Raw genomic sequence first — 22,465 nt, 5'->3', positions numbered from 1 at the left:
TTTTGGGTTGCATGTTTTCAACTTTCTTTGTTAAAGCAGTTAGTCTTGCATTTAAATCATCACTCTCACTCAGTTGGTATCTCCCTCTAGGTTGTGGATTTTCTCTTGAATCAAGAGCAGATGTTGGACCAACTTCCCAGTTCCTTGTATTCTCAGCCAATGTGTCAAAGAAGTGGAAAGCTTCTTCTGGAGTCTTCTCATAGAATTCTCCATTGCACATCGTAGAAACTAGCATTTTCAATTGGGGAGTGAGTGAATCATGAAAGAAACTGACCACTCTCCATTGCTCAAAAGCATGGTGCGGACAAGTGTGAAGAAAGTCTTTAAACCTTTCCCACGCTTGAGCAAAATTCTCATTTGGTTTACAGGCAAAGTTCATGATTTGTCTTTGAAGAGTAGCAGTTCTGTTGGCAGGGAAGTATTTTTTTAAGAAAGTTGTTTGCATTTCTCTCCAAGTTCCTATAGATCTAGGTGGGAGAGTGCTTAACCATATTTTTGCCTTATCTTTCAGTGAGAATGGAAAGAGTTTTAATCTTATGACATCCTCATTTGCTGTATGGTCCATGCAAGTGCTACATACTTCCTCAAATTCTTTCATATGAGTATATGGATTTTCAGAATCCATGCCATGAAAAGTTGGTAACAATTGGATTGTAACGACCCATTATTGGGTTTAGAATTTTAGAATGATATATTAACTTATTTTAGTTATTTTATATAAGTTGAGCAAATTTGATTCTTAATGTTGAAATAGATCTATGGGCTTGTATGTATGAGTTTAAATTAAATGGATGGGATAATGAGTTGGGCTTCAATTTATTTAAGGCAAGTGGGCTAAGAGTTGGGCTTGGGCCTTTAAGGAAATAGAAGATGGGCCATTTATTGGGCTTAAGCCCAATACAAAAAAAAAAAAAAAAAAAAAAAAAAAAAACCATCTACGCATCATTATTTCCCAACCCCCATTTCTTTTTCTTCTTTCACCTTTTCTTTCACTTCTTCTTTATTTTTTTCACTCCCTCTTTTACTTCTCCTTTCTTCTTTCACTCCTCCTTTTACTTCTTCTTTTTTCTTTACTCCTACTTTCTTCTTTCACTTCTTCTTTTACACCTTCTTTTTCTTCATCTTTATTTCCTTTTCTTCTTCTCCCTCCCGACTTCTTCTTCTTCTTATTCTATTCTTCTTCTTCTTCTCCTTCCTCTTCTTCTTCCTCATCTGATACGCATTCTTTTTTCTCCTCTACTGCTTCTATTCTGTTAAATTTTCTGTGGCAATTGGAGCTTCTGTGCGGGTGCTTCATCTTGATTTATTCATCCTCAGGCAAGTATCCCTTCTTCTTCTTCTTTTATTTTTCTCCCCTTCCATGTATAGCATTTCTATTAATTTTTTTTTTTTTATCTACATAGTATAAAAATTCCTAAATATTGTGAGTCTATTTGATGTCTCAAAAGGGGTTTGATTCACCCCAATATTATTCTGTGAATGGCATTTTTCGCCTCCATTATGATGGGAGTTTGTTCACCTTCATTGCTCATTGTAGTATATTTATTGGTATATCTTATATGTGAATGATGTCTGTATAATTAATGTCTATACCCGAATGTCCCATGAAATTGTGGAAAAATATCAAGTTAATGTGTGAAAAATTCGGATGCTATAGTACCATACAGTACCTATACAGTATCTCGATACAGTACCTATACAGTATCTCAATACAGTATCTCGATACAGTACCTATACAGTATCTCGATACAGTACCATACAATACCTATACAGTATCTCGATACAATACCATATAGTATATCGCTATAGTATAATACCGTATTCGTACAGTATACATACAGTATCTTGATACAGTACCTATACAGTATCTCAATACAGTACCATACAGTACCTATACAATATTTCGATACAATACCATATAGTACCTCGCTATAGTATAATACCGTATTCGTACAGTATACATACAGTATCTTGCTACAGTACCATACCGTATCCGTATAGTACCCCGCTACAGTACCCATCCGAAAATTTTTATTAATATTAATTAAACATTTACTTAATGTATTAGAGCGATTGTATGGTGGAAAAATAACAATTTTTGCCATAACATTCTTCAATGGTATTAAATGTATATTGAGAACGAGAATTTAAATTTTACATTGCTGGTAAATGCATACATGATGCATACATGTACATGATGCTCATATATATATATGTTCTTAGCGCACTTATTATTTTGCGCGGAAATAAAGGGTACCCTAGGAGCGCCTGACGCGGGACGAGGTGGCCATAGCCCGGCAGATTGTGCTCAATACATTATGTGTTGATTTACTGATATGATGATTAACGCATATTTTGCATCGTGGCTTATGAGCCTATGGGACTTATACTTATGATGTATGCACTTGTATGATTATACATGAACAAAAATTTGAAATTTATAATTCTATGAGATATGATTTCCGACTTCTATAATTGAATATTGATATGAAGTCGTTGTACACTCCTCTCGGTATCATCATGATTTCTCTTTCTTCATACTGCTCCTTTGTACTAGAACTTGCTGAGCCTTGTGGCTCACTTGATCTTCTTATGCCATTCCAAGTAAAGGTAAAGCAGTCATTAAGGGCGAGTCCAGTGGGACTACAACCCAAGGGTAGTGGTGTACAGAGGCACTCAACTCGGAGATCCTAGTTGCGTTTTGGTGAGGAAGATTGATGAGATTTTAAATTGTTGTTTTACATTAGAGCCTCATATTCGGTTTGTATGGCCTAAGAGCCTAGATGTATCAACATTGGTTTGTAACGAAAGTTATTGATATTCCGCTGCGTGAAAATAGATAAATGTGTGTGTTTATTATGAGGTATTGTTCTATATCATCCTTGTGATGACCTCCTTTCGAATGTCCTATGCTAGCAGGCACATTCGGGAGTGGGCCCTTACATGGATTGTGCCAGGTTTGAAGTTAAACCTATGATGGTTGATGGGAAGAATAATGCATGAGGGGGTTGTCTGCCTAGGAGGATGAAGATACTCCCTAAGGGGTCTGATCATCTCCTGATCAATGGGATCAGGGTCACCGTGGTCACTACCACGTGCAGACATGTTCTGTGGAAGTGGCATGTTCTCATTGTGTTGAGACATGAGTGACTGATTTTCTACAGTTTTACCTGACCTAAGTATCATAGACTATGCACAAATAAAAATAAAGTAAAAAGAAACAGAGTTACCGAATTTATCAGGAGATGCTTCTTCTTATATTTTTTTTTCCTTTTTGTTTTTGCCTCAATCTCCCCGGCAACGGCGCCAAAATTTGACTGCACTCTCACCCTGCAATTAAAACACAAAACAAAACACAATAAAAATTTTATATTTTTTTATTTATTTAGGCGAGAGGTTTATACTCGTCAGTGTACGAGTGCAGTTGTAGTTCAAATTTAAATTTATACTTTCTGGATAAGTCCAGGTCGTCCACTGAGAGATTTATTTATGGCAAAAGAAAAAAAGAATGTCACACACACGCACACGCATTTAGATGGATTGATAACATGTTTTTTTATGATTTTTTTAGATAACAAATACTAGAAAATAAAGCAAGACAGAAGTTGAAATAAATACTGAACGTGAGAATATGAAATTGGAAAGTACTTGAGTTAAGACAATTTCAGTGCCAACCCGTTGATTCCCAAATATTAGCATAAAAGATTAGCAACATTAATTTAATTTCAGATATGAGGATTTGTTATTAAATGCAATTAAAGATAATGATAGCTCTAGTTTAAGCAATCCCCATACATGATATGCGGGATTCTAATTTAAGAAACTACCATAAATTCAATTACAATTAATACACAAAACAACTAAATTAATCATCCGGGTTTGGGTATGATAGCGTTTCCAGTTCTAGTAACTCTCATGCGTGACATGAAAGCTCTAAGTTAGGTTTACGCTCCAATCCAAACCTAGTGATTTTTCAATAATCAAAACAAACTCATATTGAAGTTTAAACCAATGTTACTCATTTAAAGCGTAGCTTTCTTTGGGAATCATTGGCGTTGGACACTGTCCTTGCCTTAACCCAAGATTAGATTTAGCTACTCATCTCCATTAAATTAATTGACAGGAATTTAAATGACATAATTTAAATAACTGAATTTAAATGACAAGAATTAAAATAGAAGAAACTAACCGGCCATTTAGGCGGTAGATAATTAAAATACAAGAATTAAAATTGCAAGAATTTAAAGGCATAAACTAACCGTCCATTTAAGTGGTGAACAATTAAATGACAAGAATTAAAATTGCAAGAATTTAAAGGCATAAACTAACCGTCCATTTAGGCGGTGAATAATAAAGTAATAATAAATGGCATAAGAATTTAAAAGAAGAAAGGAAGAAAGGAAGAAAGTAAGATCACAAGAGAAAATACTAAAGAAAATGAGAGAGAACAAAAGCAATTTTCAAAGAGAGAATTCTAAGGAAATAACTAAATTTTGATTCAAGAATAATAATCACACTTACAAATGCAATCAAGTGATCTATTTATAGGCCACAAGATGCAATACAAACCACACAATTTCAATTATTCAACTAGACATAATTATATCTAATGGGCACTCACACACTTAAAGTTAAATGGATTTTAGCTATAATACACACCTAATATTAAATGGATTTTAGCTAAAATACATACCTAATAAAGCATTCATAAAGTTAAATGGATTTTAGCTATAATATCCACCTAATAGTTAAATGGATTTTAGCTAAAAAACACACCTAATAAAGCTCTCACATAAAAAATAAAAATAGATTTCTATAAATTGGTTTTTAATCTTCATTAGGATTAAAAATAATCTTTGGGCCTTCTCCAAATAATATTCTCCATGGGTTGCTCAAATTGGGCCTTAATTCTTCATGGGCTTGAATTCTTCATGGACTTGATTTCTTCATGGATTTGATTTCTTCATGGGCTTGAATTCTTCATGGACTTTAAATCTTCATGGGTTTTAAATCTTCATGGGCTTGAATTCTTCATGCCTAAAAAAAAAAAAAAAAAAAATTTAATATTATTAATAAATTATATATTATATATATATTACATATGGCACACATATATATATATATATTAGATTATATTATATATATATATTTCATGCATGCATATAATGATGTATATGTATTATATATAATTTTATATATTATTATTATTATTATTAAATTTTACTTTAAAATTTCATTTCATTCATTTTTCAATTTAAACTTGCATATAACCATAAAATATATATTAATATCTAATTTAAACCATTTTTAAGATCAAAAGAAGGGTATAATTATAACAAAATTTTTATAAAATTAACCACTAATGACTGGTACCCCCCAGCTTTGCCCAAAAACGCTGCTTGGTTGACCAATTAAAATACCAAAATGCCCTCATCTCCATCATCTTCTCCCAAGCTTTGCTCGTCCATTATCGACGCCGCAGCCGTTGCCCCTCCTCCATACTGCTGTCGACGTGGTCGTGTAGTCCAGCTGGGTCGCGCCATTGCTGCAACACCAGGTCGCGCCATCGCTGCAACCAGGTTCCAGATCTGCCGCAGTCGTCACCGAGCACCATCGACCTTCCTCCATTACCGCCGTCACCATCAGGTGCAGCCTCCAGCCTCGATCGTGGTCTCCTCCTCCATCGCTGATGGCGTCCGTAGCAGAATATATACAATATATATATATTACAGCTGTAAGTATATATATATATTGTATATATATATTAATAGTAATATTTAAAAAATAATAAAAGATGTATTTATATTATATTAATATTTTTTTTAATAAGTATGTATAATTTATCTAATATTTAGAAATTAATTTATAATTTTTTTTATAAAAAATAGTATTTTTATAAATTTTATTTAAATTATTTAACATTATGTCTATTTTAGTCTTTTTGTCAGTTTTGACAACTTATCAGCTTTATAAACCAAACACATAACTATTAATTGACAGCTTAAAAGCATATTTATTCAAACACGTTATCAATTTAAACACTACACAACTTTTATGCTAACCGCTATTTAACTTAAAAGCTACAATTAAAAACGGTAAACCAAACAGCCTCTGATTGGTGAAGAAATCATATAATTTCTCTATCCCCCTCTCTCATAAGAAAGTAATATTAATCAGCTTAGTCGACGTATCCCTAAGCTTCCTAAGAAAAGAAATTTATATTCATACGTAGACTTTCCACTACCATGACTTATTTTGACCTAATTTTCTTCAATTTATAACCTTTGCACAGGAGGTATATAATATGGATCCAGCTTTACGTGAAACCCAAGGGCTAAATACATTCTCTCGAAGCCATTTATTTTTAAAAAATTTAGTCAAGTTGACCTCCCATTCTCTCTCTCTCTCTCTCTCTCTCCCTCTTTCACTATCTGCCACAGTCTCTGTCTGAAACCCATCGCCCAAAGAGGTCTGCCGGTCGTCGATCCCCTGGCCCCCCACCTCCGCGAGCATCGTCGGCCGTCGCCCCCCGCCGAGAACATCAGCCGTCGTCGCCCCTCCCTTTACTGGTTCGGTGTGTATGTAGATATATATATATGTATATGAAAGAGAAGATGTGTACATATATGTGGTTGCATGTATATGAAAGAGAAGATGGATATATGTGCCCATTGATCTCACCCATTCAAAGTATCAAAAATTGATCTCACCCATTCAAAGTATCAAAAATTGATCTCACCCATTCAAAGCCTTATTATATAGACACACACACAAAATACATACACATATATACCTTTGAGCTGGAGGCGGAGCTTCAGGTAGCGTTGGCGGGAGGCGACGACGATGGCCGGGTAGGGGCGACGATGTAGGGGCTGAGAGAGAAAGAGAAAAAGGGAGGCAAGCAGAGAATGGGTTTGACAGAGAGGAAGGATGGGATGGAGTGGGGGGGGGGGGAGAGAGAAAGAAAGAGGGGGGCTGGAGACAGAAATGGGTGGGTGGGAAGGAGAGAGAGAAAGACAGAGGGAGAGAGACAATGAGATGCTCTCGCTGGGCGGGAAATTTTTTAATCCCAACTATCAAATCTTCAGAAAACTTATCTCAATCATCCAAAAAATATCCCCTCACATTTGTCTCTCAATTTCAAAAATCATCCTCCCTTGTTATATAGATATTATATCGCATATAATATAGTATAATGGCCGAGAAAGGATAATAAATCACAGATTTTAATCGGCCAAGACAGACGGAAGACTGAAGAAGAGAAAATTGGAGGAGGAAAGGAATTAAAATTAAATGCCTTTTCTTTCTTTCTTTCTTTTCTTGCAGCCTTCTCCATCCCATTCTCAATTGCAATTGCTGGCGCAATTAATGTGCCTGCCGATTGCTTTTTCTCTTCCTTTCAGTTTTTACTTTTTCAACCTCTTTTATTAATTTAATTCTTATGTATAATATATAGTCTGTATAATAATTAAATATATATTAATATTATATAAATAATAATTATTTTTTCATATTTAATATTTTACTAAAATTTTTATTAACTCTTAACGATATTTTGATTAATTAACACTAATCCAGAGTTATTCCTACTTTGGGTGTGACCTCTTAAGTTCACAACTCAATAGTGATCAGGACATCATTTTTGTGACATTGATTGAACACTTCGACATGCTAAGAAAATTTTTTCATATCCCCAAAACATCTTAAAAAGTCTTGAGTAACATCTATCTATGGCTCAGAACTATTGTAACAGTAATAAAGTCAGTACATTTTGTACACTTATTTAGGACTTTTGATTACTGTGTATTTTCATTGATTAACATTTTGACTGAGTGAGAGTCATGGATTAACTAAACTCATAAGATTCGGTAACTATCCCAATATCCAGTTTGAGGTGATTGAGATGACACATCGAAATTTCTTCTAACATTCAAAACTCTTTTTCGATCATACATATCTTGACCAAGGATTTCTACAATAATCAACCAATTGAGATCCCATAAGATCTTTACGTCACGTTGGATGATAGTGGATCCCATCAGCGAGTATCTGTTTTTATACATCACTGTATAAAGACCATACATAGAGAATCCCCACTTCTCACTCTGGATGGTTCCGTTTAATAGTAAATCCTCAACACCAGTGTATAAGACAACTTTGTCGCCTCTATTCAAATGACCAAGCGTCACGTTCAGTAGATGTTTAGCTAATATCTATCTACATGTCTATTATCTGCATCTCATATAATATGACATGTGATTTACCATACTTTATTATTAGTATCTCATACTAATCTAATAGACTAGTCAATATGTTAGTCCATAATCAATTAATCTTGGTCTTCTTCAGAGAAATCTTGGAACTAGGAATACCTTTAAGAAATTATGTGTTATAGATCATTGTCACGTATTTTTAACAACTTAAAAAATAAGATTATTAGGAGAGCTATAAATAGTATTTAGTATTAAAAGAGCAAGTGACCGAATAATGAGTAAATTTAATAATGTATTCATATATATTTTTTAAGAATTGTAGTATTTATATGATCCAACTCTCAAGAGGTTAGCATAATCTTTAATAAGATTTGTTTTCTATAAATCTTGAATGAATCCTCAATAATAATCAGCACGGAATTTTCAAATCAAATAGATAAATATTTGAAGAATGGACAACTAATTTAACGAAATGAAAAAAAAGAGACACACGCGATACCCTTAATAAAGGGAAACATATCACTTTATAATTGACTCATCACAAAAAAGATAGTTGACTTAAGAACTACCCATCATCTAATCATTGCAAATGCAAACATTCATGGAAGCCACCATATGCCTTAGGCTTATATGGTGAAAAGCCCTGCTGTATGTATGTCTCCAAATTATCAGGTATGAAGATGAGGCTTATGTGGTGGGAAGCCATTCTGTATGTCCCCAAATTATCTGTTATGAAGATGACATGACATTTTTCTTCTTGTTAGTTTGACATTGATTAGAGAGCTAAAGGACTCCACCCTATAGTGTTCGAAGTATGATTTTCCACAATACAATATGATATATCTTTTTCTTCTTTTTGGCATGAGGTTGGGGCATCTCCAACCCTTTGCCCTAAATTGGGGGTAAAACCTACCCCAAATTTGAGGTAAGACCCAACTTCTCTCCAACTCTTTACCCCAAATTTGAGGTGAGACCCAATTTCAATCCACCCAACCACACAAACCTCAAGATTTTTGTTAGGACAAAGACAATGACACTGCATTCATTATTTAATTATAAAGTGGTTAAGTGTCTTAAAATTTTGATTCAATCTTAAATGGGATAAGTTTAGTTTGATCTTCACTCTAAAATTTTTAAAAAACCAGTTTCAATTCGATCTAAACCTAATTTTAGATCAAAAACTAAATTATTATTATAACCTAACATTTTAAATGTTAAAATTTAAAATTTAACATATTCACATTTATCTCATTTTAATTTAGACTTTAGACTTCTTTTGCTATGAAATTGGAGTTTTTAATATAGATTAATATTATTTTAATAAAAAGTTTATTGGAACAGTATTTAGTGTATTAATTTTTCAAATTATTTATGGGTCCAAGCATCCTGGAAGTAACAGAAGATGGCACGAAATTGGTTATTCTACTAGGATAAACTCTTATTCTACTAGCATTTATATATATATAATCAGAAGTTGTTCCCTTTTTAATTTTTTTATTTAAAAAATATATCTATCGGTTATTTTATTTAGTTATAATAATAAATTTAATATTCAAATAAACTTACATTTGTATTTTAAAATTTCAATTGATTTTATTTTATTTTATTTGCTCGTAAATCACAAGAGTCTCTCTAATATATATAGAGAGAATAAAATCACACAGAGGCGACCATTCGTGGCTCTAAGCTTGAATACTGAATTTGTCATCTCAAACTTGGGTTAATTCAATTCATCTTTAGATTTTGCTAAACTATTGTAGGACCAGACTTTTCATCTTTTAAAATGAATTTTAACGAACAAAACACTATTTAGTATTAAAAGAGCAAGTAACAGAATAATGAATAAATTTAATAATGTATTTATATCTAATTTCTAAGAATTATGGTATTTATATGATTCGATTTTTAAGAGATGAGCATAATCTTTAATAAAATTTATTTTCTATAAATCTTGAATGAATCTTCAATAATAATTGAGTCGAGATTCTCAAATCAAGTAGATAAATATTTAAAGAATGGACAAGTTATTTAACGAAATGAAAAAGAAGAGACACACACGATACCCTTATAAAGAAAAACGTATCACTTTATAATTGACTCATCACAAAAAAGATAGGTGACCTAAGGACTACCCATCATCTAGTCATTGCAAATGCAAACATACTTGAAAGCCACCATATGCCTTAGGCTTATATGGTGAAAAGCCCTTCTGTATGCATGTTCCCAAATTATCTGCTATGAAGATGAGGCTTACGTGGTGGGAAGCCATTCTGTATGTTCTCAAATTATTCTTTATGAAGATGACATGACATTATTCTTCTTGTTAGTTTGACATTGATTAGAGAACATAAGGACTCCAGCTATAGTGTTCAAAGTATGATTTTTCAAAATACAATATGATATCTCTTTTTCTTCTTTTTGGCATGGGGTTAGGGCATCTCCAATCTTTTGCCCCGAATTTGAGGTAGGACCCAATTTCTGTCCAACCCTTTACCCCAAATTTGGGGTAAAGGAATAGTATATATATATATATTTATTTTTGTTATTATAAATATTTATTTTACTTATAAAATTATTTAATTGCTTATTTTATATCAACTTAAATTACTACCTAAAAATTATACAATTAACTAAAAAATTTAATTATTAATAATATTTTTTTATAAAAATATTATATCTACTATCTTAATTAACAAAACATTACATTGAACATGAAAAAATTAAAAGAAAATTATTACATATAACATAAAAACTTTCATCGCACAAACATAAAGTCAAACATGCAAAAAAACTTAATTCTTGAACTTAGTATATTCTTCCCACAAACGATAACTTTAGTTTTCAAGATGTACGATGTTGTAGTGTTCATTTGGTTCATTTCTAATTATCGTCTCTATAACATTTATTTAAAATTTTTTAATTTAGTACATTTAATAATTGTTATTCATTAATTGATTAAAATTGATTAATATTATTAATACTAATAATAAGTAAATAAAAAATGTTAAAATATATAAAAGAAGATACAAAAGGAATTAAAATTTGTTATACTTAAAATGAAAGGGCAAAATGGGGATATATTTTGATTCAATCTTAAATCGAATAAGTTTAATTTGATCTTCAGTCTAAAAAATTTAAAAAATCAGTTTCAATTCGGTCTAAATCTAATTTTAGATAAAAAAAAACTAAATTATTATTATTATGACCTAACAACTTGATTAGTTAGAGTTAAATACTGGATTTGGTGCAATTGGGGTTCAAAGAAACCCACCTTCACAAGGTTAGCTGCTAGAAGTACGTGCAAGCGTGTATGAAATAAATTTATTAAATATGCACAAAAAAATATAAATTATGTACATTAAATCAAACTACATGCATTTGAGTTATAAGTATCTTCTAATTACTGGATGAACCTTTCGATTATTTAAAAGAATTAATGAAAGAGTGTTATGTGAAATACACAGTGCTAGCTATTGCTGCCTGCCTAGTAACATTATTATTGTCCCAAATATTAGTTACTTGTTTGAATGAATAGATAATTATTAGAATGATTATCTATTTGCAGCACTAAAGACAGGAGGAAGGGAAGAACTTCTAGCTACCAACTGAAAACATAAACAATTTGCAGCAACAAACACAAAAAAAATGCCCTTGATCCCAATAACTATATAGAATTCGGACATTTAGCCTTGACAACTTATGAATTTTATTTTTTCGTCAGATCGATTTTTAAACTTTCTTAAAATGGGGCAAACACTTGTTAAATAAAAAATAACATATGCTAAATTAAGTTAAACATATTTCTAATATCTATTAAATTAAGTTAAATTTAATATGAAATAAAAATAAAATATAAATCAACTATGCATGGCTCATTTGAATCCATTGCCAATAGCTAGTGTCCTCGCTTAACTTTGTTAGAACCTATTCTATCAAGTGAATGTAACAATTGGTTGATTTTATTTTAATTATAATGGCAGGAAAAACAGAAGAGTGGACCCCATTTACTCACTCCCTTAGGTCTTAAAATCTCAAAAGCTAGAGGCTAAAATGATTTAAATATCTTATGCTCCGACCCATTTTCTGGTTCGTGACGTTGAACTAAGAAATCAAATTCTCAAATAGAAATTAAGGAAAGACGAGCAACATCCGGTTGAGCACGGCATGCATGCAGTGAACTGTATAAAATAAGTAAAGCCTTTCTCTTGCTTAAATTTGTCAACTGGACTTATCAATCCCATTGAGCACGGCAGGAGGGAGGACCCCAATTCAAAATTGCTTATTATAAAAGGACACCAATAATGCAAGTCTTTAGCATATCCATCCATTTTCAAAAATGAGTTCTATGCGTTGCCATTTGCTTTACCTCCAAATCATAATTGTCTTGGCCGTATCAATTTTGCTCCAATTCATAATTCTTCTTCCTCCAACCGCTGCTACTTGGACCGGTAACGAGACAGATCACATGGCATTGTTAGCCTTCAAGTCCAAAATTGTTCACGACCCGGAAGGAGTTATGGATTCATGGAATAATTCTGTCCACTTCTGCAATTGGCAAGGGGTTAAGTGTGGCAAGCGACACCGGCGAGTCACCATCTTGGACTTGCATGCGAGCAGGTTAGCGGGATTCATATCATCTTACATAGGAAACTTGAGCTTCCTTCGAGTCTTGAGCCTCGCTAACAACACCTTTCAAGGCGAAATCCCACCACAAGTTGGCAATCTATTCAGGCTGCAGGTACTAGCCTTGTATAATAATTCACTGACAGGTGAAATCCCAACCAACTTATCTCACTGCTCCAATCTTTTACATTTCATAATTGCTAGGAACAAGTTGGTTGGTAAACTCCCAACAGAGCTTAGCTCATTGTCAAAGCTCATTCATCTTAAAGTGTCGATAAACAATTTTAGCGGAGAGATTCCCTCTTTTATTGGAAATCTTACGTCTCTTGAGTTTATAAGTGCATCTTTCAATGCTTTCACAGGAACCATCCCAGAGGCCTTGGGCCAGCTCCAAAATTTAACTTTCCTTTCATTGGGTGTCAATAAACTCTCTGGTAAGATACCTTCATCTATGTACAACCTTTCATCTTTGATTGTACTCAACTTAATAGAAAACCAACTCTCCGGCAACATTCCATCAGAACTTGGTTCTATGTTTCCCCACCTTCAACATCTAGGGCTCGGCGCTAACCATTTCACAGGTCCTTTACCTGTGTCACTGCCTAACTTTTCAAATATAGCACTTCTAGCGTTGGACGTCAACCATTTTAGTGGGAAAATATCAATCGATTTCAAACTCCTGCCTCGCCTCTATCATTTAACTCTAAGTGTCAATAATTTGGGAACTGGAGAACCTGATGAAATGGATTTTCTTCAATCTTTGGTTAATTGCACAAATTTGCAAATATTGAGCGTTGCATTCAACCAACTAAAAGGATCCTTGCCAAAGAGCATTGGGAACCTCTCGGCCACAATATCTGTCTTAGGCTTATCACAAAACCATATATATGGAGAGATCCCTTCCGAAATAAGCCATCTAGTAGGACTAACTTGGCTAACCCTGGGTGATAATGAATTCAAGGGCAGAATTCCCTACAATATTGGCAATCTTCAAAACCTACAGGCACTGCATCTTAGTTCCAACTTGCTAGAAGGAGATGTTCCCAATACAATAGGAAACCTCTCATCCTTGATCCATTTTTACTTGAATGACAACATATTGCAAGGAAACGTTCCTGTGACCCTCGGAAATTGCCAACGATTGTTATTGCTAGATCTTTCCTCCAATAACCTGACAGGAGCCATTCCTAGAGAACTCTTTGGCATTTCAGCCTTTTCCATTTCACTCAACTTATCAGGGAACCATTTGTCTGGCCACCTACCCTTAGAAGTTGGCAATTTGAAAAATTTGGCAGAGCTGGATGTATCTCAAAATGACTTGTCTGGTGAGTTTCCAACCACGCTTGGTAGATGCAATAGTCTTGTGGCCCTCTACCTACAAGGAAACTTCTTCAAAGGATCTGTACCTTCATCGTTACAGTCCCTTAGAGGTCTTTGGAATTTGGATCTTTCTCGAAACAACTTGTCTGGTCAAATCCCAAAGTACTTGGAAAAATTCATTTTGAACAATTTGAATTTGTCTTTCAACGATTTTGAGGGTGAAGTTCCAATCGAAGGAGTTTTCTCAAATGCAACTGCGATATCAGTCATGGGGAATCCCAAACTTTGTGGAGGCGTACCTGAATTACACTTGCCAACATGCACCATGAAACAATCGAAGAAACATCGAACGTCTCTTAAAATCATCTTGCTGATCTCTATCGCATCTGTGGCAATTGTAGTTGTTGTGGTCTCGAAATTATTTTGTTGCTCCAAGAAAAAGAACAAAGATTTAAATTTTGATTCGTTATCAATTAATGCATTCTATAGAATATCATACGACAGCCTCCTCCAAGCAACTGAAGGCTTCTCTTTAACACACTTGATTGGAACGGGCAGTTCTGGCTCTGTATACAAAGCAATATTGGGGGAAACAACTGTAGCAGTTAAAGTGCTTAACCATCAACGTCAAGGGGTGTCCAGGAGCTTCAGGGCCGAGTGCGAAGCCTTGGGAAGAATCCGACACAAAAATCTAATCAAGATTTTGACTTCTTGTTCAAGTGTTGATTTTCAGGGCAATGACTTCAAAGCTATAGTTTACGAGTTCATGCCCCGGGGGAGTTTGGAGAGGTGGTTGCATCCAGATCCAAAAATGGAAAACCATCAAGACAATCATGTCGTGGGACTTAATCTTCTACAAAGAATAAATGTAGCCATTGATGTGGCTTCTGCACTAGAGTATCTGCATCGCCACTGCCACACACCAATTATTCATTGTGATCTAAAGCCAAGCAACATTCTTCTTGACGCAGACATGGTTGCCCATGTTGGAGATTTTGGGTTGGCCAAGTTAATATTAGAAATGAATCAAAATCAAAGCAGTACTACAGTGGGCGTGAGAGGAACCATTGGCTATGCAGCTCCAGGTAATCATTAGAATTGATTATATTTCATTTGTTTACTATTTTGCCAAGGATGACACATAGATCTCATCCAAATAGTGTAGAAAAATGAGTTTTTCTGCTAATGATTCATAAGAAAATCTGTATTAATGCTGAAATGGTGAGTCCTAATAGTTGATGATTTATTTTGAAAACCTACAGAATATGGGCTTGGAAGTGAGGTCTCAAGGGATGGAGATGTCTATAGCTTTGGGATCTTGCTATTGGAGATGATGACAGGAAAAAGGCCAACTGAGTCGATGTTTCAGGCAGGTCTCAATCTCCACACTTTTGCCAGGATGGCCATACCCGACCATGTGATGGCCATTGTGGATTCGAAACTCGTGTGTAATGACGAAGAAGAAGTGGCTGCATCGACCAATAACGAGGGGAGGAGGGCAACCACCCACCCAAGAAATAACAGTAACGAAAATGATTGCTTGATTCATATGATCAAGATTGGAGTGGCATGTTCCATGGAGTCACCCCAAGATAGGTTGAACATAAGCAATGTTGTTCGTGAATTGAACATAATTAGGGACATTTTTCAAGGGCTCCGGAAGGGTAATAATGCTTAGGCATGACTTTCGACACATTTTCCACCAACCTTATAATGATCAAAGTTAGTTATTACATATTACGATAAAGAGAGAATGGCATTTGTGCTATTTGTTGTTCTTATTTTTTTTTTCACTTTGTCTTAGCTAGATACTCACTACAAAAAAATTGATTTTTACTGGCGATTTTTTTGCGGCGGTTTTAAAACAGCAGCAAAAAATGCAATTTTGCGGCGGTTTGTAAACTGCCGCAAAATACTATTTTAGCGGCGGTTTTTTTAACATTTTGCGGCGGTTTTGAAAAATCGTCGCAAAATTTATTAAATCATTTAATTTTGCGGCAATTTTTAAAAAATCGCCGCTAAATTTAGAAAATAATTAAATAATTAAAAAATAAAATAAAATTTAGCAGCGGTTTTTGAGAAACCGCCATTAAATTAAAAATAATTAAATAATTTAAAATTTAAAATTAAATTAATATTTGCGGCAGTTTTTGAAACCACCGCAAAATTCATTAAAAAATTTAATTCAAAAACCGCCCCTAAATTCAAAAATAATTAAATAATTTATAATTAAAATTAAATTAATATTTGCGGTGGTTTTCGAAACCGCCGCAAAATTCATTAAAAAATTAAATTTAGCGGCGGTTTTTGAAAAACCGCTGCTAAATTCAAAAATAATTAAATAATTTATAATTAAAATTAAATTAATATTTGCGGCGATTTTCGAAACCGTCGACAAATTCATTAAAAAATTAAATTTAGCGGCGGTTTTTGAAAAACCGCCGCTAAATTCAAAAATAATTAAATAATTTATAATTAAAATTAAATTAATATTTGCGGCGATTTTCAAAACCGTCGCAAAATTCATTAAAAAATTAAATTTAGCGGTGATTTTTGAAAAACCGCTGCTAAATTCAAAAATAATTAAATAATTTATAATTAAAATTAAATTATAAATTCATTAAATAATTTAATTTAACGGCGGTTTTTAAAAACCGCTGCAAAATTCATTAAAAATTTTAATTTAGCAACCGCCGCTAAATTTAAAAATAATTAAATAATTCAAAATTAAAATTAAATTGAATTAAATTAATAAAAAGAAATATAAAATCTTAAAAAGAAATTAAAAATTTAATTTAAATTAATTACAAAATCTTTATATATATAAAAGTACGATAGTCTTGAAAAAAGAAATTTTCTCCTAAAACTTGCATTAATTAATGATTTGCAATTAATACTTATTGTATTAATAATTTACATTTTGTAATTTGTATTAATAATTTAAAATTTTCAATTGCTTTGAAGTAATAAGTAGTAATAAAATTTTCTCTCAAAACTTGTATTAATGTTTTGCATTTAGTACTTATTGCATTAATAATTTATATTTTGTAATTTGCATATTTATATATATAAAAGTAGGATAGTCTTGAAAAAAGAAATTTCCTCCTAAAACTTGCATTAATTATTGATTTGCAATTAATACTTATTATATTAATAATTTACATTTTGTAATTTGCATTAATAATTTAAAATTTTCAATTGTTTTGAAGTAATAAGTAGTAATAAAATTTTCTCCCAAAACTTGCATTAATGATTTGCATTTAGTACTTATTGCATTAATAATTTATATTTTATAATTTGCATCTTTATATATATAAAAGTAGGATAGTCTTGAAAAAGAAATTTCCTCCTAAAACTTGCATTAATTAATGATTTGCAATTAATACTGATTGTATTAATAATTTATATTTTGTAATTTGTATTAATAATTTAAAATTTTCAATTGCTTTGAAGTAATAAGTAGTAATAAAATTTTCCCCCAAAACTTGCATTAATGATTTACATTTAGTACTTGTTGCATTAATAATTTACATTTTGTAATTTGCATCTTTATATATATAAAAGTAGGATAGTCTTGAAAAAAGAAATTTCTTCCCAAAACTTGCATTAATCAATGATTTGCAATTAATACTTATTGTATTAATAATTTATATTTTATAATTTGCATTAATAATTTAAAATTTTCAATTACTTTGAAATAATTAGTAATAAAATTTTCCCCCAAAACTTGCATTAATGATTTGCATTTAGTACTTATTACATTAATATTTTACATAATTTACATTAATATGTACTAATTATTGTAAAATTAATAATAAATTTTAAATATACGTTTTTCAATGCTAATTGTTTTGTATTAAATTTGCATGAGTTTTATGAGAAATATTAATAGACAACTTAAACTATTAATTAAGTCATAGAAAATTATTCATTTATTTAAAATATTATTTTTATATCTTTATTCTATGTATATTTATATAATATTAAAATATGATAGTCAAATAAAATATTTTGCCAAGTGTCAATTAATGATGAATTTTTTCCCTCAAAAACTTGCATTAAATCAAAGGTAGTGATTAATTAATTATTAATTACTTTAATAATTATATTATAGTTTTGAAAATGTGATCTCTTAACAAATTCATAAAAAATTATTTAAGGTTGTCAAATGCTACGGTTTTCAATGCTACAGTTTTTCAATGTTAATTAATATTTAAAGTATCACATTTTTAAGTGAAAATATTAATTTACAAATTCATTAAGAGTTTTTATTTATATTTATAATTATCATATAATAAATAGAAAATAACGAACATTTTTAAGTGAAAATATTAATTTATAAATAAATATAATATAATAAAAAAAATTTATAAGTATTTTCTCAAGTGACCTATTTAATATATTAATTATTCTTTAATACATTAATTGAATGACAGTATATTAAATTAAAAGTGTTTTCCATTAGTATATTGAATAGTGAATAATTAAGTAAACTTAAAATTTTTCAATATGATTAAAGATTAAAAAAATATATAATTATCAATTCTATTAAAATTATTTAAAATAATAAATTTATTTTTTTATTTTTAAATTAAACTCTCTTATATATCACATGGGTTCACCACTAGTTAATTAAAAATTTAATTTAAAAAATTAAAATAAAAATAAATTTAACAAAATTTTAATAATTTTAAAAATATATATATTTTTTATTTTTAATCAACTAATTTAGTTAATTTAATTCAATTAATTTATTTTTAATTTATTCCTTTACTCTTTTAAAAAATAATAAATTAATTAATATTTTTTAATTTATATTAAAAAATATAAAATATAATTATGGAAAGTAGTGGTTGTTTTGGTATATAATTTATATATGTGATTATATAACAAGGGGGTTTGGCAGATCAGACGGTTGCGCGCACACACGTGCACAATGGAGGTTGCGAGATCGAAACTCTGGGGAGGGGGCTCGCCACGTGGCGTGCGGACATGCAACCACGTGGCTGGGCAGCACAGGAGGGCTGGCTGGTCAGCGAGTGGGCGCGGGGGCGGGTGGAAGAAATTAAAATTTTTAATTTTATTTTAATTTTAGCGGTGGTTTTAGAAACCGCCGCTAAAATTAAAATTTTAATTTTTTTTATTCTTGCGGTGGTTTTACAAACCACCGTTAAAATTAAAATTTTTAATTTTTTTTATTTTTGCAGTGGTTGAAAAACCGCGTTATATATTTTATAAACCGTCGCTAAATCACTAATTTTGCGGCGGTTTTAAAACTGTCGCAAAAAAATGTGATTAGCGGCGGTTATTCCAGCGGTTGGTCAAAACCGCCGCTAAATGCTCCGTGACGGCTGATTTAGCGGCGGTTTTGAAAACCGCTGCTAAATCACTTAGTGGTAACCACCGCAAAATGCAAAAAAAATTACCGCTAAATGCCTGTTTTTTTGTAGTGACTTAAGAATCTTTTATTTATTGACGACTGGCTATGAATCAAACTACATTTGAGTTATAAGTATTTTCTAAGTAGATGGACCTTTCGAAGAATATCTATAACGATATAATGTTAGGTGAAATACATGAACGCCGTTATTGCCTTGTAACATTGTCTTAAATAGTTATTTGTTTGAATGGATTGATAATTATAAGAATTATAACAAGTTAGGTACATATGCCTGGATTGCAATCAAATAATATTGCATTAAAATGTATGCTTTAAGAGTTTACTTTTAGTTTGCAACCTCTTGTCGGGTTAATTACATCAATAATAACTCAGCAATGCATTCTATTACTGTTTGGTCACTGAATTTTGAAATGTTACCTATTAGTCACTAATATTTTAAAACGGTTACTATTTAGTCACTGAACTTTGAAATGTTACGTGTTAGTCACTGATATTTCAAAATTATTACTACTTAATCACTGAACTTTAAAATGTTACCTATTAGTCATTGATATTTCAAAACTGTTATTGCTTAGTTGCTGAACTTTAAAATATTATTTATTAGTGTTTGATATTTCAAAATCGTTTTTCACCCGTTACTTGATAGTCACTGAACTTTAAATTCACGAGTGACGAATGAGGAACAGTTTTGAAATATTAGTAACTAACAGGTAATATTTTAAAGTTTAGTGTAACAGTTTTGAAATATCAGTGACTAATAAATAATATTTTAAAGTTAAATAACTAAACAGTAATAGTTTTGAAATATTAGTGACTAATAGGTAACATTTTAAAGTTCAGTGATTAAACAATAACTGTTTTGAAATATCAGTGACTAATAGGTAATATTTTAAAGTTCAGCAACCAAATAGTAATAGAATGTAAAGTTGGGTTATTATTGGTGTAATTAATCATCTCTTGTCTGTAAATATCAACACAGATACATTTTTCGTGCCAAAAATACAAGTACCGTAGTGGGCTTAACATATTCGTAAACTACCACAAAGCAACTAGTCATGAGTCGAAAGAATTAAGACAATACGAGCATTGGAGACCTAGATTTGGATTGTTAAGGAGTAGTTACATGATTATCTAACACGGTGATGAGGAGACGTCCCTTGAGTTGTTGGTTGTTTGAAATGGACCGCCCCTAAAGAGAGGAATGTAAGTACTTCTACATAGCAATAACAAACATCGTTTACAACAACAAATATGAACTTTGATTCTAATAGTTATATTTTATTTTTAATTATTAATGCTTGGAACATTAAGCAAAAATATAGTTTACATAGTTAAATATTTTTTATACAGAATATGTTATTAATGTAACACCGAGGGAGTATTTAATTTGTGCATTTATGAATTATTTGGAGTTGTATTATTATTTTTTAATTTAAAAAACACCTTCAGATGGTAAGTTGCATCGGACAAGATAAATAAACCTGTACATTTCTTGAATTTTAGATTTTTAGTTTTAGTATTTTCTTAATTTTATATTTTATTAAATTAATCTATAAACTTTTCTCAATTAGTTATGTATCTCTCCGTTACTAATTACATTTAAGTAAATTAACTATACCTATGACACCCCTATGTTACTAACGATATTAAGTAAATTAACTATATGTATATGTCTTGAATTATGGATATTTAGCCTTCACACCCTATGAATTTTATTTTTCTTCAAATAAAATGTTGTTAAATACTTTTTACACAAAATGTTATTAGTTTATCATGAGGGCGTATTGAGTATCAACTTTATACATTTATGGACTGCTTATATATGAATTTTTTCTAAAAATTTTGACTACTTTTGTGGTAAGCTTGAAATAGCCAAACTCGTAGTCTGAGACTCTGAAATTAAAACTTGAACCACTCACTGATGCTAATCTATGGTGAGTTGGTGACTTGAAACACTATAGAAACCAGAAACGAGAACATTTCATAGGCTTACTTGTACTATATAACGGGTAGTGACCTGAACAGGACCCCCACGGGTGACCCTAGAACTACTCAGCGTGGTTTGCTGCGGCCTAAAGGCAACCCGTGAGCGGACTAGCACGAGTCGATTTTGTCGGCAACTCGGCGAGCAATTTCCTGTTGCTGTCGTAATAGATAATGCCAGAGAAATCCAACAACTGGCATTTGTCGCCCATCAAGATCGTTTTTTGCCATAGTCGTTTCTTGCTAAATTCCTTGTCAAAGCTATAGTTTACGAGTTCATGCCCCTGGGTAGTTTGGAGAGGTGGTTGCATCCAGATCCAAAAACAGAAAACCACCAAGACAATCAAGCCATGGTAGGGGTGTTCAGGGTGTGGTTTCGCCGATTTAAACCCTTTTCAATGTGCCAAATTATATGTGTGATTTTTTTATTACTCTAAACCACACGAATTGATTTAGTCTCCATAAATTGCACTAGATTACATTGCAAAATACGATGCAATTCAGTGCGATTTTCGCAATTTGTCAGAGTAGACTTTCTATTGGGCTTGATAGATTAACAAATTGGGTCTAAAACTTTTTTGGTTAATTATTTTAACATATTTTGAGTTTTTTATTTTAAAATTAACTTTTTTACAAGAAAAAAAAGAAAAAGAAGCTATACTAATAAATAGTTTAAACACTACAACTTAATCAATAATCAAAATGCAAATTTAAACATATTTCCAAAACATGACATAACTATTAAAGTTCTATCATTAAATATAATCAACTTACTACTAATTACTAAAGTCCAAACACCAATCATAACCAATTAAAGCATAATCAATTAACTTCTATTTTTTTTTTTAATTTTTAAATTATTAGACTAGTCTGTGGTTCGGTTAAAAATCGAAAGTATTTTTATCAAATCATAAACTGCACGATT

The 22,465-nt window shown here is 31.5% G+C and overlaps 1 protein-coding gene across 4 annotated transcripts in view; it reads left to right on the top strand.

Moving 5' to 3' along the window:
- Positions 1–19,808, top strand: part of LOC127794328 (probable LRR receptor-like serine/threonine-protein kinase At3g47570) — a 98,152-nt gene extending 78,344 nt beyond the window's left edge. Inside the window, exons 2-3 of one of the 4 annotated variants that reach the window (XM_052325337.1) lie at positions 14,776–15,241; positions 15,419–15,903. In XM_052325337.1, coding sequence (XP_052181297.1) covers positions 14,776–15,241; positions 15,419–15,834 — 882 coding nt within the window. In that variant the 3' untranslated portion in view covers positions 15,835–15,903. Of the gene's footprint in view, positions 1–14,775; positions 15,242–15,418; positions 15,904–19,723 lie in introns of those variants that run through there. The other 3 variants (XR_008021639.1, XM_052325339.1, XM_052325338.1) reach the window with 3 other exon arrangements.
- Positions 19,809–22,465: the final 2,657 nt, after the last annotated feature.

Source organism: Diospyros lotus, chromosome 2 (assembly GCF_014633365.1).
Source record: "Diospyros lotus cultivar Yz01 chromosome 2, ASM1463336v1, whole genome shotgun sequence".
NCBI classification, from domain to species: Eukaryota; Viridiplantae; Streptophyta; class Magnoliopsida; order Ericales; family Ebenaceae; genus Diospyros; species Diospyros lotus.
This window is presented reverse-complemented; position numbering and strand designations above follow the sequence as displayed.